General features: G+C 35.7%; 1 protein-coding gene across 1 annotated transcript in view; it reads left to right on the forward strand.

The window, feature by feature from the left end:
- Positions 1-22,086, forward strand: part of USH2A (usherin) — an 893,901-nt gene that overhangs the window by 108,591 nt on the left and 763,224 nt on the right. Inside the window, exons 10-11 of the mRNA XM_043484771.1 lie at positions 17,750-17,945; positions 21,765-21,895. Of these exons, the coding sequence (XP_043340706.1) occupies positions 17,750-17,945; positions 21,765-21,895 (327 nt within the window). The remainder of the gene's footprint in view (positions 1-17,749; positions 17,946-21,764; positions 21,896-22,086) is intronic.

The raw sequence follows: 22,086 nt of genomic DNA on the forward strand, positions 1-22,086 counted from the left end.
AAAGTGGAAGATAAAAATAGAATCAAAGAGTGAAAGTAATAGAAAACAGTAACAGATACAATAGATATTACTCCAAATATGTCAGTAATTACTTTAAACATTAATGGCCTAAGTATCAGTTAAAAGGGTTTGGCAGAGAAGATCAAAAACATGACAAAACTATGTGTTGTCCTTAAGAAATCCATGTTAAATATAAAGACACATATAGATTAAAAGAATAAAGATTTATATGTTAACACTAATCAAAAGAACTCTATAGTAAACACTGAAATGTTAACTTTAGAGCACAGTTAGCAGAAAGGAAAATTATCAGTGATAAAATGCGGTATTACATAATGGTAAAAGGGTCAATTGTGAGGAGACACAACAATCCTTAATGTATAAGTATCTAACAACAGAACATCAAAATATGTAAGGCATAAACTGGTAGAAATGATAAAAGAAATAGACGAAGTCACTATCATAGTTAGAGACTTCCAAACCCCTCTGTCAGAAATGGACAGATCCAGTAGGCAGGAAATCAGGAAGGAAATTCAACAATACTTTCAATCAACTGGGTTTAATTGAACACCTGTAGATTACTTTATCCAACAATTGTAGCATACACGTTCTTCTCAAGCCCACATGAAACATTCACTAGATGAACCACATTCTGGGCCACAAAATTATACCTTAACAAACTTAAATCGTGCAATGTGTGCTCTTAGGTCACTTGTTTCAAATTTGGGAGGATATTTTACCCCATGAACTGTAGCCTGTAGGCTACTCTATCCATGGGATTTCTCCAGTCTAGAAACTGGAGTGGGTTGCCATTTCCTTCAGGGGATCCGCCCTGGCCCAGGGATTGAACCTAGGTCTCCTGCATTGCAGGCAGATTCTTTACCAACTGAGCCACCAGGGGAGCTCATAGGATATATTGGAGTACATATGGTCTTCCCTGATGTCTCAGCTGGTGAAGAATCTGCCTGCAATGCAGGAAACCCTGGTTTGATTCCTGGGTCTGGAAGATCCCCTGGAGAAGGAATAAACTACCTACCCACTCCAGTATTCTTGGACTTCTTTGGTGGCTCAGGTGGAAAAGAATCTGCCTGCAATGCAGGAGACTTGGGTTCGACCCCTGAGTTAGGAAGATCCCCTGGAGGAGGGCATGGCAATCTACTTCAGTATTCTTCTGTCCATGGAGAATTCCATGGACAGAGGAGCCTGGCAGACTACAGTCCATGGGGTAGCAAAGAGTCGGACAAGACCGAGCGACTAAGCACAGCACAGGCTTGAATACAGTTTAACATGATACTGATGCTGAGGTTGTGAGATATATACCTAAAACACAAGCACACACAAAGTTTGAAAATGTAAGAAAACTCACTTAAACTATATTCATATTAGATAAAATAGACTTTAAAAATTTATTAGAGATAAAACATCCATTACATATAATGGATAAAAAAATACAATTCTAAATTTATATACATCTTCAAGATTCAAAAATATAGAGCAAATTTTGACAGAACTGGAAGGTGAAATTGACAAGTCTGCCATCAGTATAGATGACTTTAATTGATCAAACAGCCAGTCCAAACACAAATAGGAAAACCTTAGTAACTAAGTATTGAACTAATTTGAAGCCTGAACTAATAGGTTCCTGTATCCAGCTGTGAAAAATATACATTCTTGTCAAGATCACATAGAAAATTTAGAAACATTGATCTTGTATTAATCAATAAAGATGGTTTCAGCATATTATATAGAATTTTTAATCAGAACACATTGTAGGCATTAAGTATATAGTTCTCAGTGAATGAATGCATTTAATCATTTCATTATTATATAAATTCATCAAGAAAATAGAATAAGAAAACATTGCCAACTAAAATTATGAATCTTTCATTAATCCAATAAAATTGTATTGGGTACTCATCTACTGAGAAATAGGTTTATATCTCTGAGAAAACCACAATTCTTATTCGTGAAGAGTTTCTTTACATTCTCTTAAATTGGTGGTGGGGATACAAGAGTCAACAGCAATATAAAGTTAAATATATAACATGCTAAGTTTTTATCTGAGGGCACATATCTTTTTTTGAATTCTGTCAATAGAAGTGAGGAGGCCAGGAAACAAAGTCAAAAAAGGACAGTACAAATAAAGAAAACTTATAGATCATTCTCCCTAGGAAACATAAGCCTAAAAACTTTAAAATAACAGACCAAACTAGCTATTTATAAAAACAATAACTTATAGTAGCCAAATCAAGTTCCTTCCACAAATGCAAGTGAAACTTGGCATTAAAAATTAATTAATATGATTTACTACATTAACCTATGAAGGGAGGAAAAACATGCTCATTTCAATGTATTTGGAGAAAACAGTTGATAACATTTAGTATCCATCTAGATTAATATTTTCAGCATAGTTGAAGCAGACTCCCTTAATCTGATAAAAAAAAAAAAGCCTACAAATTTCTTTAAACAACAGTACACATAATGGTGTTTCACTTTAGGTCAGGATTCATGTTGAGGTTTGACAGAAAACAACAGAATTATGTAAAGCAATTATTCTTCAACTAAAAAATAAATAAAAAGACTGTCTGTTATTTGACATATTTTTGAAGGATCTAGCCAGCTCAGTATGATAAGAAAAAGAAATAATCACTTTAAGAATTGGAAAGAGAAAATTCCAACAGACAGATGAAAAGATGTTCAGCATGACTAATTACTAGAGAAATACAAATACATATGAGGTATCACCTCACACCAATCAAAATGACCATCATCAAAAAAGTCTGCAAATAACAAATGCTGGAGAGGGTATGGAGAAAAAGGTACCACTGTTGGTAGGGATGTAAATTGGTACAACCATTATGGTGAAGAGTTTGGAGGTTCTTTAAAAATACTAAAGTTATCATCAGTTCGGTTCAGTTCAGTTCAGTCGCTCAGTCGTGTCCGACTCTTTGCGACCCCATGAATCGCAGCACGCCAGGTCTCCCTGTCCATCACCAATTCCTGGAGTTTACTCAAACTCATGCCCATTGAGTCGGTGATGCCATCCAGCCATCTCATCCTCTGTTGCCCCCTTCTCCTCCTGCCCCCAATCCCTCCCAGCATCAGTGTCTTTTCCAATGAGTCAACTCTTCACATGAGGTGGCCAAAGTATTGGAGTTTCAGCTTCAGCATCAGTCCTTCCAATGAACACCCAGGATGGATCTCTTTTAGGATGGACTGGTTGGATCTCCTTGCAGTCCAGGGGACTCTCAAGAGTCTTCTCCAACACCACACTTCAAAAGCATCAATTCTTCGGTGCTCAGCATTCTTCACAGTCCAACTCTCACATCCATACATGACTACTGGAAAAACCATTGCCTTGACTAGACAGACCTTTGTTAGCAAAGTAATGTCTCTGCATTTTAGTATGCTGTCTAGGTTGATCATAGAGTTCCTTCCAAGGAGTAAGCGTCTTTTAATTTCATGGCTGCAATCACCATCTGCAGTGATTTTGGAGCCCCCCAAAATAAAGTCAGTCACTGTTTCCCTATCTATTCATCACCATCTTCAGTGATTTTGGAGCCCCAAAAAATAACGTCAGTCACTGTTTCCCTATCTATTTCCTATGAAGTTATCATATGATCCTGCAAATCCCACTTCTGGGCATATATACAGAGAAAACAATTAAAAAAGATATAGACATCTCAGTATTCATAGCAGCACAGTTTACTATAGCCAAGACATGGAAGCAACCTAAATGTCCACTGACGAATGGATAAGTAAGATATGCTATGTATATACAATGGAATATTGCTCAACCATAAGAAGGAATGAAATAATGCCATTTAGAGCAATGTGGATGGACCTAGATATTATCATCTTAAGTAAGTCAGAGAAAGACAGATGTCATGTGATATCACATATGTGAAATTTAAAAATGTGAAACACATGAACTTATTTACAAAACAGAAATAGACTTATAGACATAGACAATAAAATTATGGTTAAAAGTGGATAGTGAGGGTGGGGGAGTAAAGTAGGAATTCAGGGTTACACACTACTATACATAAAGTAGGTAACCAACAAGGATCTACTGTATAGCGTAAGGAGTTATAATCAATATCTTGTAATAACCTATAATGAAAAGTAATCTGAAAAAATATATATGTATGTGTGTATAACCCACTCCAGTATTCTTGCCTGGAGAATTCCGTAGACAGAGGAGCATGGCAGGCTGTAGTCCATGGGGTGGCAAAGAGTCGGACATGACTGACTAACGGTACACTATTACTACCGTATACGTGTATACCCCTATGTAACTGAATCACTTTGCGGTATACCTGAAATTCACACAATATTGTAAATTAACTATAATTCAATAAAAGTATTTATTAAATAAAAAGAAATAATTGAACTGCCAATGTCTGAAGACAAGATGATTTGGTCATAAAATGCAAGAAAATCTACAGATTATTAAATATTAATGAGTTCAGTCTGATGCAAATAGCCAACTCATTGGAAAAGTCCCTGATGCTGGGAAAGATTGATGGCAGAAAGAGAAGAGGGCCTGAGAGGATGAGATGGCTGGAGGACATCACCGATGCAATGGACATGAAGTTGGGCAAACTTCGGGAGATGGTGAGGGACAGGGAGGCCGGCGTGCTGCAGTCCGTGGGGTCACAAAGGGTCAGACATGACTGGGTGACCGAACAGAAAAGAATCCAAAAATAGGGTAGACTGGTGGAAATCAATTGCCTTTTATATAACAAAAAGCAAATGGTAAGCTTAATTTAACAGAGATACTAATTATAGTGATATCCAAAGGAAAATCTACCAAGTTATATATATGGTGGAAACATTATTGAAAAAAATTTATAAGATTTAAATTAATAGAGAACTACAACATGCTCGTGTAGAGAAAGATTCCATATCAAAAGCATGTCAGTTCTCCCCAGTTATAAATTCAATCCAATTCTAATAATATTGGAGCAGTTTTTTTTTTTTTCTGTGACTTGACAAACTTATTCTAATATACAGATTATTAGAGAAGTAAAATAGTGGAAATAAATTTAGGGAATATAGTAAGTGGCAGGGTCTTGCCTTTTCCAATATTATCTATTTATGAAGATAAACAACATTTTTCCCTTGGGAAACATAGGACGTCTTTATGACTTCTGGACACTTGAAGCACAAACTAATAAAAGAGGAAATTGGTAAAGGTGGCTATGTAAAATTAGAAACTTCTAATCATCAAAAGCTACCTTTTAATGAAAAACTACAGACTAGCTGATGATACTGGACAACACAATGAATATAACAAAAGAAACTTTTAAATCATACAAACTAATTGAAAAACATACCAAGATAATGAACAGATAATTCACAGAAGGAGCTTCCCTGGTGGCTCAGTAGTAAAGAATCTGCCTGCCAATGCAGGAGATGTGGGTTTGATCCCTGGGTTGGGAAGATCCTCTGGAGAAGAAAATGGCAACCTATTCCAGTATTCTTGCCTGGTAAATCCCACGAATAGAGGAGCCTGGTGGGCTATAGTCCATGGGGTTGCAAAGAGTTGAACACAACTTAGCAAGTACAACAACAACAATTTACAGAAAAGGCCAGAAATGGCAACTTAACTGGTCAAATACATGTGAAAAGATCTGAACTTTTACTAGTTAGCAGTGAAATAACCAAAACTATGAGACAATGTTTTATACCCATGAGGTTGGTAAAGATTAAAAACTCTGAGTTTCAGATACTGACAAGGATGAGAGTTAGGTACTGAGGATGTACAAGCCACTGAAGGGAAGGTTGCCCCCACTGTGGAAAAGCAATTTGCCCGTATTTAAATGAAATACAGAAGTGAATACGAATAAATGTAGCTATTGCATCAGCATTATTAGATTTCTCAAACAATGAAGTGCAAAAAGCTTGTTTTAGTATACAATTTGTATAATATTTATAACCAAAATTAATAAAGTATAAATCAAGAAGTACTTATGAATGAACATTACTAAATTCAGGTATTACTGGTAAGGTGGAATGTACATGGCATTTTATTTTGTTTTTGTCAGGTGGCGAATAAGGAGCACAATTTGCTGTTTTATTTATAAATTTTGCATGGCTTTATTTCAGCAAAATTTTCCTAAAATACAATGATTTATTAATCCATTAAGAACATATTACCTATGTTAAGTATTCATGCTATTGGTAAAGACAGTGGAGGTGACTCTTCATCATGGAATAAACATTATAAAATTAATAATTACTCTGTATGTTTACTGTTATAATGTGGTTTCATTATTTGCTCTCTTCATTTAAGAAATATTTATGAAATGCCTTCTATATGAGGAGTGATAGGCTAGAGTATAACCATAACATCTTGATTACAGATGCAAGTATTTGAAAATATTGAAGGACTTTCATTTATGAAATTCAAAGAAGATTCCCTGGCAGACACTAATTACTATAATAAATGGAGATGACTTTAATACAACAAGTGATTGAGGCTGACAATTTGTAATTAACAAATAACATAGATATCATTGATATTTTAAATCTTAAAAGGAAAAATTAAATGGGGCTATATGAATAAAAGGATTTTTAATTTATTAATCTACTACTCATGTCTAGCACTGGGTAAAATTTGTAATATAAAATGGCTATATATCCAAATAGTAACTCAAAATCATTTTTATGCCCACTCATTAAACTAAAGGACAGAAATAATGGATTATGCTTCTTAATCTAGAGAATCCATATTTGTATTATATTATTTGAAACAGTTGCATGTAAAGAACATTTTAATAGAATCCATTTCTTTCTCATTGTTTCTTTACAAAATATGTAGTTTATACTATACAAATGTGTTCTCTACTCTGGGTCATATTTTCTGACATATCAATAGGTTTAAGTTATTATATTAAGCAGTGGAATTTCTTTGGCTTGGCCACTGCCCACAAACTTGAACAATTCTTTAAATATTCCTTCTGGATTCTGAGGGGAATTTACATTTCTTGTGTCTTTTCTATTTAGTGCTTTGAAAAAGTCAAACAATAAAAAAAGGAAGAGGGGAAAAAAGCAGACAGCCAAGGGAAAAATCAAATATCAAATACCATCAGTATTCAAAAGTAATGAATAGGACTCCAGGATCCATCACCCAAGTGCTTCTTTTTCATTCGACAAACAGACAGCTGGATGGTGAAAGAAAGTCCAAGTGTTTGTCTCTCAGCTGTATCCAACTCTGCGACCCCATGGACTGTAGCCAGCCAGGCTTCTCTGTCCATGGGATTTCCCAGGCAAGAATACGGGAGTGGGTTGCCATTCCCTTCTCCAGGGGATCATCCCAACCCAGGAATCAAACCCGGGTCTCCTGCATTGCAGAGATTATTTACAGTCTGAGCCACCAAGTAATCCCACTCCAGTATACTTGCCTGGAGAATTCTGTGGACAGTTAGATGGTACATAGTCACAAACCACAGGGTCAGGAGCCCTGTACTTAAAAGCTCATAGACTATCAGTTATATTTATACAGAGGTGAAGTGTAGGACTGAGTAGATTGTCTGAATAATTCTGCCTAAATCATTTTTGCAAGTGTAGATTTTGTTTCACATGTTACTAAAATTTGTTTTATTGGATGGTTTTCTAATCCTCCATTCTCCTTTGCCTAAAGTGGTACAGACAAGGTACAGAAAAGGCATTGCATGAATTAAGAAAGTTTCTAAAAGTAGCCACCACATATTAATAGTTGAATGATAGAAAGGCTATGTATATTAAATAATCACTATCATTGTATCATCACCAATGTCTGATCAGTACTGTCCAATAGTATTAATAGTTATTCAATTTATGTTATTAATTTCAGCACCTAGAAAGCAGGTAAGTACAATTTTTCCGTGGACTCTTTTTTAATTATATGAAAAGTTCTAGCTAGGGGAAAGATAATTACTGAGAAAGTAACATATCATTAAAGGATAAATACATGAATATTTCTGTCTTCTCAATGGTGATGTGTGGTAATTGTTTTAAATTTGCTAGTTAAGATTACATAGTAATTCATAGGTAAAAATTCTGCAGGTAAAATATTACATTTATCTTTAAACCTTTTATGTTACTATTTAATTAAATACTGCATATACTAAGGTACCATCCTGCAGCATGTTATAAATATAAGCAAGCTATTAGGTCATTCACCCATACATTCATGCATTTATCAAACGTGTATTGATCACTTACTGTGTATAAAGCATTCAGCCAGTTTCTGTCTGGATTCTTTCTGCAGTTGGAAGTATTATCTATGCTTCTACAACCCCTAACCCAATATATAATGATAAATAACTAACAAGTTTGTATAACAATATCTTTGTGATTAGAGCATTAGAGATACCCAGTGAAAATTCTATTGGGGAAAAAAAAGGAGTTACATGACTACACTGAAGTTTTTGTGTTCATTGTTTATAATGATGACTTCTTTATCTAATAAACAAAAGAAATTATACTGAAATTGCATCATTTGAATTACAATTCCCACTATATCTGAAAGAAAGAGGAAGCTCTGAATAGAGCCTGAGGACTATTATTATTAGCAGAGATTTAGACTCTCAAAATTTCCAACACACTGGTTTGGCTTTTAGTGATGAGAAAAGAGCAATTCATAGCTTTTAATTCGTTTAGGCTGTTTGGGAATAGTTTTAACAAACAAATTCTTTTAGCTCAGTGAGTAGTTCTATGTGTGTGTTAGTCACTCAGTCATGTCCAACTCTTTGTGACCCCATGGAAAAGTGAGCAGTTTATATCTCTCACTTTGGGACAGATTCCTTCCTTTCCAGGGGCTGCCTGCATACCTATATATTTTCTGGTTGAGGATAGGGTGATGGCTACTTTGGGTTTCTAGGGGTCAGTTCAGTTCAGTTCAGTTCAGTTGCTCAGTCGTGTCCGACTCTTTGCATCCCCATGGACTGCAGCATGCCAGGCTTCCCTGTCCATCACCAACTCCTGGAGCTTGTTCACACTCATGTCCATTGAGATGGTGATGTCATTCAGCCATCTCATTCTCTGTCATCCCCTTCTTCTGCCTTCAATCTTTCCCAGCATCAGGGTCTTTTCAAATGAGTCAGTACTTCACATCAGGTGGCCTAAGTATTGGAGTTTCAGCTTCAGCATCAATCTTCAGGACTGATTTCCTTTCAGATGGACTGGTTTGATTTCCTTGCAGGCCAAGGGACTCTCAAGAGTCTTCTCCAACACCACAGCTCAAAAGCATCAATTCTTCAGTGCTCAGCTTTCTTTATAGTCCAACTGTCACATCTGTACATGACTCCTGGAAAAAACATAGTTTGACTAGATGGACCTTTGTTAGCAAAGTAATGTCTCTGTTTTTTAATATGCTGTCTAGGTTAGTCATAGCTTTTCTTCCAGGGAGCAAGTGTCTTTTAATTTCATGACTGCAGTCACCATCTGCAATGATTTTGGAGCCCCCCCAAAATAAAGTCTGTCACTGTTTCCATTGTTTTCCCATCTATTTGCCATGAAGTGATGGGACCGGATGCCATAATCCTCGTTTTTTGAATGTTGAGTTTTAAGCCAGCTTTTTCACTCTACTCTTTCGCTTTCATCCAGGGCTCTGCCATCCCCTTTGGCTGAGCAGGAGGAGGTAGGTATGGACATTCTAGCCTTAGTAAACTACTCAACACCTCCCTCCCTCAGAGATCATTTCATATATCTTGGAACAGTTTAGCATAATGATTAGGAGTAAGGGTTGTCTATCTACCTATGTATGTCTGTATCTATCTATCTATCTTCTATTTATCTAAATTGAATACCTGCTATGTGTTAGGGCTTCTTCTAGGCACTGAAAATATAGTCATGGATAAAAAATAACAAACTTTGCTGCCCTTAGAAGTTTTTACATTCTAGTTTATATTAGTTGATATTCTACTTGATGATTTTAGAAATTTATTAAATTTCTTTCCTATTCCTCAGTTTTCTCAGCTATAATAAAACAGAGGTAATTGCAACTACTGCTTCCTAGGTAGTTGGAGATACTCAGGCAGCTTATACATATGAAGCACTTAGGCCTGAAACCATAAGGTTTAGCTGTTCTTAGTATACAGAGAGCATTGCCTAGATAACAACATCTGTGGACATTTTACTGTTGAGGGTAGAAAGGGAACTAATTTTGTCTCACTTTTTTATTTTTTTTGCTAGAACAAGGAGTGAATGAAAGGAATTTCCTGATAGAGACAAGCTCTTTTTGCATCAGCTGTTCACAGATTTATTCACTCTTTCATACATTAATTTGTTTATTCATTCTCTCACTTAAGATACATTTATTGAACAAAGTTTCAGGCGTTATGCTGAGATTCACTAGATAATAAAATCTGATTCCTGCTTAAGGAAGCTCAGAATCTAGCAAGGACATCAGAGAAATATATGCACTATTGTAATAATCTATGATAATTGCAGTGATTTTAAAAGTATAGACAAGATGCTCTTTTCTCTGCAAGTGCTTATCGAAATAAGGCTGTACCCATAGTTGTTCTTTGCACTTCTAAAACTTTAGCCTGTATGGTATATACTAGAGTACTTTTTTTTTTTTTTAGAAAGGTTTGTTTCATTTATTTACCATAATTGGAGAATTAACTGCTTCTTGTAAGTTTTCCAGATGTGTTAAAAGAAGTTTTAATCTGTTTTTTGAAGCCATTCTAAAATAAAACAAATCGCTTACTTTGTTCTGTCACTGAAGACAAGTTGATTTTGGTAACTTGTGGTCATCATAATGAACTTTAGCTTTCAAAGGGCATTGAATCTGTTGGACTTTTGGATCTATTGAACTCTTCCATGAGTAACTTCTGAGAAGATCTCATCCCATCTCCCACCTTCCCATGCCCTTTATGTATCTTTGATTAAGAGGACATTTTCTTCTTCCTTCCTTCAAAGATGCATAGTGGTCATTTGATATTGCTGGATAATTGGCTGAAGAAATATATAGTTTGTATAGTTAGATTTTTGAAAATGTGACTATATGTATATTTGTAATTTTTCTGTAAATTAGGATCAGATTTTAAATACTGGAAATAAGACATCAAACTTGAGTCTGACAACAGCAGAGTTGATAAAAGTGCCTTTGGACCTGTGGAAGATTTTTGAAAGATTGTCTTTGCTAGTCTATAATAGTAACAAAAGAACACTATTCTAGTTTAATGATCAAGAAGAGAGAAATGTCATTGTGTAATATTAATACATAATGTAGTAAAATAAATTTCATCACTGTTTTCTATATTCAATGATTATTCTATGATTTGTCTATCTGAATATGTCAATGAACTTGACTGCAACTTAGTGGAATTGACTAGCAGCATTTAAGAAGCTATCAAATGAAAGCAGTTAAATGAATCAGTTGATAAAGGTCCTCACCCTGATATAGCCATTGTCTAATCTTATAATTTGTACATCCAGGGACATATCAGGGGGAATCCAGTTGTTACAGAACAAACTGAAACCTAATTGAAATTGAAAGTGACAAGTGATCAACTGCAGATTGGGACATTAAATATAAAACCATTTGGTTCAGAACCTGCGTAAAATATGATATATACCTATTTCTAGATTTTAAATGAAACTTCAGAAGTCATTGATAGCAAAGATAGAAGTAATTGTGAGAATTCAAAAATTTATTCACAATGCACTTAATTAGTATTTCTTCCATTTTTTCTTGACTTTCTTTGTATTTTCAAACAGGAGTTGGGAGAAACAGAGTTATAAGATGAAAAAATGTAGCCATTAATGAAATTTGTAAACCACATAAAATCATAAAGTATAGCTTCATCCTTAAGATAAGAGGCCAAAATGTGTGCCAAGGTGCCATTTAGTTATGTATTTTTTCAATTAAATTTTAAAACGACATTTAGGATGTCATCTCTCAAAATCTCTGCTTCTTTATGTTGATCTCATTCTTTTGAAAATTTTTTTACCTTTTAAAAATTATCTTGTTTACTGGTAACTCATTACGTTATGCTCAAAAAAGAGAATCATTTTCTCTGCACCATCTTACTGATCTCTGTGTAATTTAAAACAAGTACATTTTAATTTTCTTAGCTTTCCTCAGTGAATGTGACACAGAAGTGATATAAATAATGTGTAATTTCCTGTAAGTATATGCCGCTGCTGCTGTTTAGTTGCTAAGTTGTGTCTGACTCTTCAAGACTCCTTGGACTGTAGCCCACCAGGCTCCTCTGTCCTTGGGATTTCCCAGGCAGGAATACTGGAGCGGGTTGCCATTCCCTTCTCCAGGGGATCTTCTGACCCAGGTATCAAACTCACGTCTCCTACTTGGCAGGCAGATTCTTTACTGCTGAGCCACTTGGGAAGCCCAGCCATCCATGTACTTGCATTTTATTTGTCCACAATTTTTAATACATTAGCAATAAATGTACACTGTGGAAAGAAATAATATTATAAAAAAGTAAAAGTCATCTGTAACCCTACCATCCATAGACAACCTTGGCCAATAACTTAGTTTATATCACTTCAGATTATTTTATTATTGTTATTTACAAGTCTGTGTCATCTGTTTCTATCTTCTTAAAGTTGTACCTCTATATTCATATTCATATATGAGTCTACCTTTATCTAGAAAATAAGATTATACTCTACATATTACTTGTCACTTGTTTTTAAATTCAAATTGTATTATGTAATCTCATCTACATTTGTATCTATGAATGTTTGCAGGATGCTTCTTAGAAGATATATGATTTTTTTTTTTTTTACCATTTCCTTACCTTTGGACATTCATATCCTGTTCTTTCTTATTATAAGGGCCATATTATAAAATGTAGTTTTCAAATAGTTTAAAAAATGAACTTTTTTGAATTTCCAGTAGATTTGTTTGGTCCAGTGGAATGTACACATGCTGTCCTGATAGGTGTGGACAACTTCCCCTCCTAGGACTAGTGTCTGTACTCACCCTTTCTACAAATTCTTGCACCCAAGTATTATAATATTTTCTTAAATTGAGAGTTGAAAAAATGGTAACTATGCTTGATTTCTCTGGAAAGGGATGAAATGTTACCAATATTTATGTAGACTTTTTTATTGTTCACGAAAAGGCTAGCCATTGTCACTAACAACTATTTGGCTGGACCAAACCATTCCATTAGGTTAGTGCAAATTCCTCTTTGTTTTTAAATGTTAAAGGACCCAGGACTGTATCTTTGGAACATGGCTATAGTATTGAGCCCAGAATTATTTACTGTAAGACTTTTTTTATAATGGCTTTTAAATTGACAATAAGGATAAAATCTCCCATGAGTCTTTAGATCATAGTCTAAAAGCAGAAATGTTGTGTTCGTAAGAATATCAAAAGAATGGTTTCGCTGAATTTGCTCCACTAACTCGTGTCGGCAGCATCCCAAACTCCAGCAGCTGGCAGTAGCTTTGTGGAAGACAAACTGAATCTGTAATCAGTGTGACAGGACCACAGGTCATCACTTCCACCAAGTTATGCAAAAAGCATAACTTGAATAATATTAAAACCATTATTGGGAGAGCAAAGTCATCAACAAGAATACTTTGAAATAAATTGAAAAAAATTAGACTTCAGGTATTGCAGCAAAATTTTGTATTTGGCCAAAGTTTTGCAGTGAGATAGAGATTTTGAAATATTAAAAGTGAAAGAAGGTGAAGTCGCTCCATCGTGTCTGACTCTCTGTGACCCCATGGACTATAGCCCACCATCCTCCGTCCATGGGATTCTCTAGGCAAGAATACTGGAGTGGGTAGCCATTTCCTTCTCCAGGGGATCTTCCCGACCCAGGGATTGAACCCGGGTCTCCTGCATTGCAGGCAGATGTTTTAACCTCTGAGCCACCAGGGAAGCTTGAAATATTGGAAATGAGATTAATTGCATGGATGACTGACCTGGGGGAAAAAATTTAATAAGCACGTTTCTCTTCTCCCAAGCCAGAAGGTCTGAAATTTAGTTTTCATCTGTTCTTCTGCCTATATGATGAGGATAGATCTCCCCTACATGGAGGACTCCTAGAATTGATAGTTATATGCTGGTGGTATCTCATGACTACTTGGAATGAAGTTTAGATAAGACCTCCTCAGTAGTTGTAGCTACAGATGATAAGACAGAAATGCACTTTGGTTGTAAACTGCTCATTGGTCCACTGTTTGGGCTACATCATCTAAATCAGATCATAAACCAGTACATTTGTGATCACAAAATCCCCTACCAATGGTTGCAGACAATGTTTTAAGTACATGCTGTCTAGCATACTGCTGGTGTCATTTGAACTCAAGATCAAAACTTCTCTTGGATTTTTACCCTGCTCATCCTCCTTATTCCTCCTCCTTTATCTTGTAACTTCTAGATTTTGAATGTGTAATATGTGCTATTTCTGCTTTATTGACTATGTCAAAACCTTTGACTGTGTGGATCACAATAAACTGTGGAAAATTCTGAAGGAGATGGGAATACCAGGCCACCTACCCGTCTCTTGAGAAACCTGTATGCAGGTCAGGAAGCAACAGTTAGAACTGGACATGGAACAACAGGCTGGTTCCAAATAGGAAAAGGAGTATGTCAGGGCTGTATATTGTCACCCTACTTACTTAATTTATATGCAGCAAACATCCGGAGAAACGCTGGGCTGGAGGAAGCACAAGCTGGAGTCAAGACTGCCGGGAGAAATATCAATAACCTCAGATATGCAGATGACACCACCCTTATGGCAGAAAGTGAAGAGGAACTAAAGAGCCTCTTGATGAAAGTGAAAGAGGAGAGTGAAAAAGTTGGCTTAAAGCTCAACATTTAGTAAATTAAGATCAGGTTATCTGGTCCCATCACTTCATGGGAAATAGATGGGGAAACAGTGGAAACAGTGTCAGACTTTATTTTTGGGGGGTCCAAAATCACTGCAGATGGTGATTTCAGCCATGAAATTAAAAGACGCTTACTCCTTGGAAAGAAAGTTATGACCAACCTAAACAGCATATTAAAAAGCAGAGACGTTACTTTGTCAACAAAGGTCACGTTACTTTGTCAACAAAGGTCCGTCTAGTCAAGGCTATGGTTTTTCCAGTAGTCATGTAAGGATATGAGAGTTGGACTATAAATAAAGCTGAGCGCTGAAGAATTGATGCTTTTGAACTGTTGTGCTGGAGAAAACCTTGAGAGTCCCTTGAACTGCAAGGAGATCCAACCAGTCCATCCTAAGGGAGATCAGTCCTGGGTGTTCATTGGAAGGACTGATGTTGAAGCTGAAACTCCAATACTTTGGCCACCTGATGTGAAGAGCTGACTCATTGGAAAAGACCCTGATGCTGGGAAAGATTGAGGGCAGGAGAAGAAGGGGATGACAGAGGATGAGATAGTTTGATGGCATCACTGACTCAATGGACATGGGTTTGGGTAGACTCTGGGAGTTGGTGATGGACAGGGAGGCCTGGCGTGCTGCGGTTCATGGGGTTGCAAAGAGTTGGACACGACTGAGCAACTGAACTGAACTGAATATAGGATATATATGTGTGTGCACATGTGCATTTTTGTATAGTTCCAATTTTGAAAAAGAAAAAATATATATGAAAAGTTTTGAAAAAATGATCTCATTTAAATATTTTGACTTATCACTTGACATTTGAATTGTCAATAAATTTTCTACTTTATTTTATAAAATGGATATTACTACTTTTGTTAAGTACACATTTAGCCTAAAATTTTAGCTCAGTGCCTATGAATTGTTCCTTAATTGGCTTGGTCCATAAATTGTATTTGTATTAGATAAGCTAAATAATTAATTTAAAAAAATTCTAGCTTTAATTGATCCAGTACGTAACAAGTTTTATGTGACTTAGAAAAGTTTTCTTTACTTATACATGCATCTGCACACTTCCAATATGCATGAATTTCATTTACCATAGCTTAGTTAAGCATCAGTCCTCTAAAAACATGTTTCATGTATTAGTTATTATGGTATATTAACTGTAAATAATTATATAACATGTAGATTTTATATAATTTTGCAACTGGCTCTTCAGTCCACAAATTACTAAATAAATAATCATGGCACATCATGATCAGTGACCAATCATGTCTCTTCTTTCAATCTGTGGTAACTGGTCAGTGCATATTCATTAATTATTTCATTCACAAAGAAGCTTGTAGTTATGTAACATCTTTGTCAGTGATAAACTCATTTGGCATTTATGAGTATGAATATTCAAAAAACAATGATTGTTGAAATGATGGAAAGAAAATGTTTTGGGAGTGGAATTTCAATTAAGCATTTCTTCTTACAAACAAACTAGTTGATCAGAGCTACCATTTGCATTTATATATGCAGGCAGAGCAACTTAAGGTGAATTTAGCATAAACGAGGACACTGGTTGTGATGAATAGGTAAAGATGTCCTAGCTTAAGTGATGTTGACAAAAACTTTACCTTAAAGAATTTTCAGATATATTTCATGCCGATGAAAGCACAAACATGCAAATGATGTAAGTAGGCTGATCCATGCTTAGAAAAAGAATGTGACAGTTCTCAATGTGTAGAAAGATGCCTGTTCTATATGGAAATTTATAGAATAAGAAGGTAAACACTATTTAAGATAATGCTTTTTAACAAAGAAAATAATTTAATTCTCAAGGTTTCTAATATTAAATTTTAATTTATTGTTAGTTTTAATATTTTCTATATATTTCCCTTTACATTTTTAACTGTTGAAAGTTTTAATAGTCTCATCTTTACTTCTTTGATGCTCTTCCTTTCTTTATGTAGGTCCAAGTTTCTCACCTATATTATTTTCCTCTTCTCTACAAAACTTTTAAAATTTCTTCCAAGTCAGGTTCACAGGCAACACATCTTTTCAATTTGTGTGTGTCTTACATATCTTTATTTCTCCCTCACTTTTGAGGGATGATTGTGCAGACTATATAATTCTAGGTTGGTGGGTTTTTTTCTCTCAACACTAAGTATTTCATGCAATTCTCTTCTTGTTTACATTTTTCTGAAGAGAAATTGGATGTCTAGTTAGTAACTGTATGCTCAGTGTCTTTAATTTTGGTTTCTCTTTTGGAATTTTTTCTTTACTTCTCTGTAGTTTGAAAAAGATATACCTCAGTGTAATGGATTTTGTTGTTGTTTCCAATATTTCTTCTCCCTCTGATATTCCTATTATGTGTATTTTGCTACTTTTTCCGTTTCCTCACAGTGCTTGTGTTTTGTTTTTCTTTTCGCATCCATACATGACTACTGGAACAATCATGGCTTTGACTAGACAGACCTTTGTTGGCCTCCTATAGCTGGGACTCCCTGTATTTGCCTGCTTCTCCCATCTTAGGGACAGCTGCTTGCCTTGCGTCCCCCACTTAGGGATGCAGGGAAAGTCGTTTTTTCATTCTGTTCCACATTTTATTTTTTGTTATGCTGGAGTGCTGACTCCAAGCTTTTTACTTGGTAGAACCAGGACTTAAAAGTCAAGTTTTTAATGTTTTGAGAAAAAATTTCAGATTGTGAAACAATCATAATTTCCCCCACTGGTTATTAAGATCACTTTACATGATTTCAGCTTGCATTTTCACTTTTATAAATCTGTGTGACCATGCCTGTAATATGCTGATTTCTGATGTATAAAACACTTAAAAAATACAATAGTGTCTGGCTTTTAACTTTTTATTAGCTTTCTATCTGGTGAAAGTTCCTGATAGGTAAATAAAAAGAGAAAATACAGCCTTATATATTTATCATCCTGATATTACTTTATTCCAGTGTGATCGCTGCCTGCCTCTTTATAATGACAAGCCTTTCCGCCAAAGTGATCATGTTCATGCCTTTAACTGTAAACCCTGTGAGTGCAACAGCCATTCCAGAAGCTGCCACTACAACATGTCAGTGGATCCCTTTCCATCTGAGCACTACAGAGGAGGCGGAGGCGTCTGTGATGACTGTGAGCATAACACTGCAGGTAACTAGCAGATAACACAAATAACAAAGATAGGCCTGACCTACATATGATGCATATTATTTTAAATTATATATTGCTATTTTATTTAAGAAAGTGCTTTCATACTATTAAGTTTGAAAACTACTCTGGTTTACCAAATCTTCATAATTCCAATTGCATAGCTTTCAAATACTGGAGTCTTAAGCTATATAATTTCAGGAAAAAGGATTTTTTTTAAATAAGTTCACACCATTTAATTAGATCATAAATATGTATTGGATAAGTCAAGAATTGTTGTATTATTCTGAATGTGTTTTTGTTGCTGTTTAGTCACTAAGTTGTGTCCAACTCTTTTGAGATCTCATGGACTGTAGTCCACCAGGCTCCTCTATCCATGGGATTTCCCAGGCAAGAATGATAGAGTGGGTCACCATTCCCTTCTCCAATTCTGAATGTATATATCCTAAAAACAAATTTTCTTGTATGACCCAGATCTTCTTCTATTCCTGGATTCTCATGTAGAGATGTTTGCATTCAGATTTGACATGGACTCTGATAATCTGGGAATCCCCTTTTTAAAAATTGTCATTAAAAGCAGAAACTAACTATTAAAGTCTTGTTCCAAGAACCAACCAGCATCTTGACTAATTATTGAAAAATTACTATTTTCTGAAAGGCTGATATGTTAAAAGCAGAAATAAATAATATCAGAATTTGTAAAATATAATGGCCCAAGTCTGATGGGTTTGAAATTATGCTACTTTGAAGCATGAATGAATTTGTTAGATAATTAATGGTAACCTAAAATGGTACAAGCTCTTGGCTAGGTTTTGGGAATATAAAAATTAATAAGATGATGAATTTTATTGTCTCTGTATGGATTATTACATGGTGGTGGTTTGTTGTTGTTTTTGTTTAGTCACTAAGTTGTGTCCATTTCTTTGTGACCCCATGAACTGTACCCTACAAGGTTCCTTTGTCCATGAGATTTTCCAGGCAAGAATATTAGAGTGGGTTGCCATTTCCTCCTTCAGAGGATCTTTTGATGTAGGGATTGTACCCGTGTTTCTATATTGGCAGGCAGATTATTTTTTTTTAAACCAATGAGCCACCTGGGAAGCCCACATGGTGGTAAAGACACCCTATTAAAGGAACAGTTAAAAGGTTTGATGAATGCTAAAGGGGAGAAGAGGAGTAGGAGTTAACCAGGTGAGAGAGTAAGGGTGGATATTAGGGTGTAGACAAAGTTTTCCAGTAAGAGAAACAGTTGCACAATGGCCGAGAGTAAAGCGAAACATGGAGCATTCGCAGAAGTGCAAGTGGTCGATTGTTAGAAAAGGAACCAGGAAGAAAGGCAGAGCTCAGATGCTAGAGGACCATCTAAACTACGATAAAGAGATTGGCTTGTACCCTAAAGTTAATGAGATGCCACATATGGGCACTTCGGGAAAGTATTGTGTTTTTGAAACATCCATCAGGTTATAGAGAATGGTTTGCAGAGGGTCAAAGTGGTTTGGGAAAACCAGTTATTCAGGTATTACAAAAGTTCAGATGAAAAATAATGTGGGAAGACAATTAAGGTAGTGTGAATAGATATGAGTGGATCCAGTAGACATTTAGGGTAGAAAGCGATGGCATTTTCTGAGCAAGGTGCAGAGTATAGATAAGGGAAGTAAGAAGAGTCAAGACTTAGGACTAACACTCTAATTTGAGCAGCAGTCAAAATTGGTACCAGCCATTTAGATAGGATACAGGAGGGTCAAACTTAAGGAGAAAATGGCAAATTCTGTTTTGAGCATGTTCCCTGTATGTTTCCAAGAAACAAAGAATAAACTCTCTTTGACGCTTACTCCTTGGAAGAAAAGCTATGACCAACCTAGACAGCATATTAAAAAGGCAGAGACTTTACTTTGCCAACAAACGTCCATCTAGTCAAGGCTATGGTTTTTCCAGTAGTCATGTATGGATGTGAGAGTTGGACTATAAAGAAAGCTGAGTGCTGAAGAATTGATGCTTTTGAACTGTGGTGTTGGAGAAGACTCCTGAGAGTCCCTTAGACTGCAAGGAGATCCAACCAGTCCATCCTAAAGGAAATCAGTCCTGAATATTTGTTGGAAGGACTGATGCTGAAACTGAAACTCCAATACTTTGGCCACCTGATGCGAAGAACTGACTCATTGGAAAAGACCCTGATGCTGGGAAAGATTGAAGGTGGGAGGAGAAGGGGCCTACAGAGGATGAGATGGTTGGATGGCATCACCAACTCAATGGGCATGAGTTTGAGTAAGCTCTGAGAGTTGGTGATGGACAGGGAAGCCTAATGTGCTGCAGTCCATGTGGTTGCAGAGTGGGACACGACTGAGTGACTAAACTGAACTGAACTGAGGCAGTCAGAAACACAGTTCTGAAACTCCTTTCTTAAAGAAAGCCTTCCATGATTCTTCAGAGAAGATTAGTATAATCTATGTACTTGAGTGGCATCTTATGCTTATCACAGCTTTTAAATGTATATTTATTCCTGTAATTATTTAATTAGGATTCTTCTTACCTACTAGACTATAAGATAGCCCTGTAAAAAGGGTGCATTGTGTATTTTCCTCAGCACTTAGCATAGTATTTGGAATGTGGTAATCACTCAATAAATATTCATTGGATGATTAAAAAAGGAGAGATTTCAAGATTGGAGATGTAAATTTGGGAGTCATCAGCATATATAAATGGAAATATCCTAGACATAAATCCATTTTATTTTTAATTAGCCCATATTCAATATCCATTAGAATGTGAGTTTTTCATTTGATTATGTTATTTTCATGATGGTGGTTTAGTCACTAAGTTGTGTCTGACTCTTGTGACCCCATGGACTGTAGCCTGCCAGGCTCCTCTGTCCATGGGATTCTCCAGGCAAGAAGACTGGAGTGGGTTGCCATTTCCTTCTCCGGGGGATCTTCCCGACCCAAGGATTGAACCCGGGTCTCCTGCATTGCAGGCAGATTCTTTACCCACTGAGCTACGAGGGATGCCCAAGTTACTTTCAGTCTTCTAACATTGGGCCAATTTCAGCAATATTTGAGCAAAAAGTGCAGCATGTTTAAAGGGGGAATTGACAGCCTTGAGTTTTATTTCAGTGATCTGATATGCTAATCATATTTACGTTAGAAACTTCCTCTAATTTAGATTGTTTTCTAATATAAGATGGAAAAGGAAATTTTCTGAATAATAAATTGTAAACAACAGGAATTAGCTTATATTTCTAAAGTGTCAAGATATTCTAACATTTAATATGAAATTTATTTGGTGTAGCTAAATATAAAAATGTATTTTGATATTTGAAATGAAAAATAATGGCCATAGGCACCAATAGAAGCATTCAATTTTAATCACATTGACTATAGAATAATAAATTACATTAAGAGTTGTCTTCTATTTTATCAGATTTAGTTCCAGAAAAATATTTTAATACTATATGCTTATTTGCTTCCAACTTTATGTAGAAATTTCTCATATTTGATTTCGATTCAGTACCTGATCTGAAACTAAAAGTTTTAAGTTTGGAAATAAACTAGTTCTAAATGTATGGGCCCCTGCAAAGCACAGCTTTTTAGAAGTGTGGTATTATATAACAGATGGGAGTTTAATGAAGTAAAGCACAGTTTGTAACAGGTTCATTGTTTCATATGCTGTGGATCACTAAACTGGCAGGTAGAGATGAAAGGTACATTAAAATGGACATCCCGAAAATTATAGAATTCCCTCAAAGGAATACAGTCTTTAATTTTGAATTATGCAGCTGATCTTAATGAATTGGAAGTCATAATGCATAACCTTTCCCTGATGCAGGAAAGAACTGTGAGCTGTGTAAGGATTACTTTTTCCGACAAGTTGGTGCAGATCCTTCAGCCATAGATGTTTGCAGACCCTGTGATTGTGATAAAGTTGGCACCAGAAACAGTAGCTTCGTTTGTGATCAGGTGAGTTCTCACTATCGAAGATAAAGAACAGCTCTCTTTCGGAAACTAATTCAGGGTATGGTCCATCAGTGAAATTGAGGACTATATCGGGAAGTCCTCTCTTGTGTTTGCATTTCAAAGAGAGCTTGGTTTAAGGGTGTTTCTGTGCAACTTTTAATAAAAACATGAAATATAAGGTTGCCTGGATGGTT

This window comes from Cervus canadensis, chromosome 13 (genome assembly GCF_019320065.1).
Source record: "Cervus canadensis isolate Bull #8, Minnesota chromosome 13, ASM1932006v1, whole genome shotgun sequence".
NCBI lineage: Eukaryota > Metazoa > Chordata > Mammalia > Artiodactyla > Cervidae > Cervus > Cervus canadensis.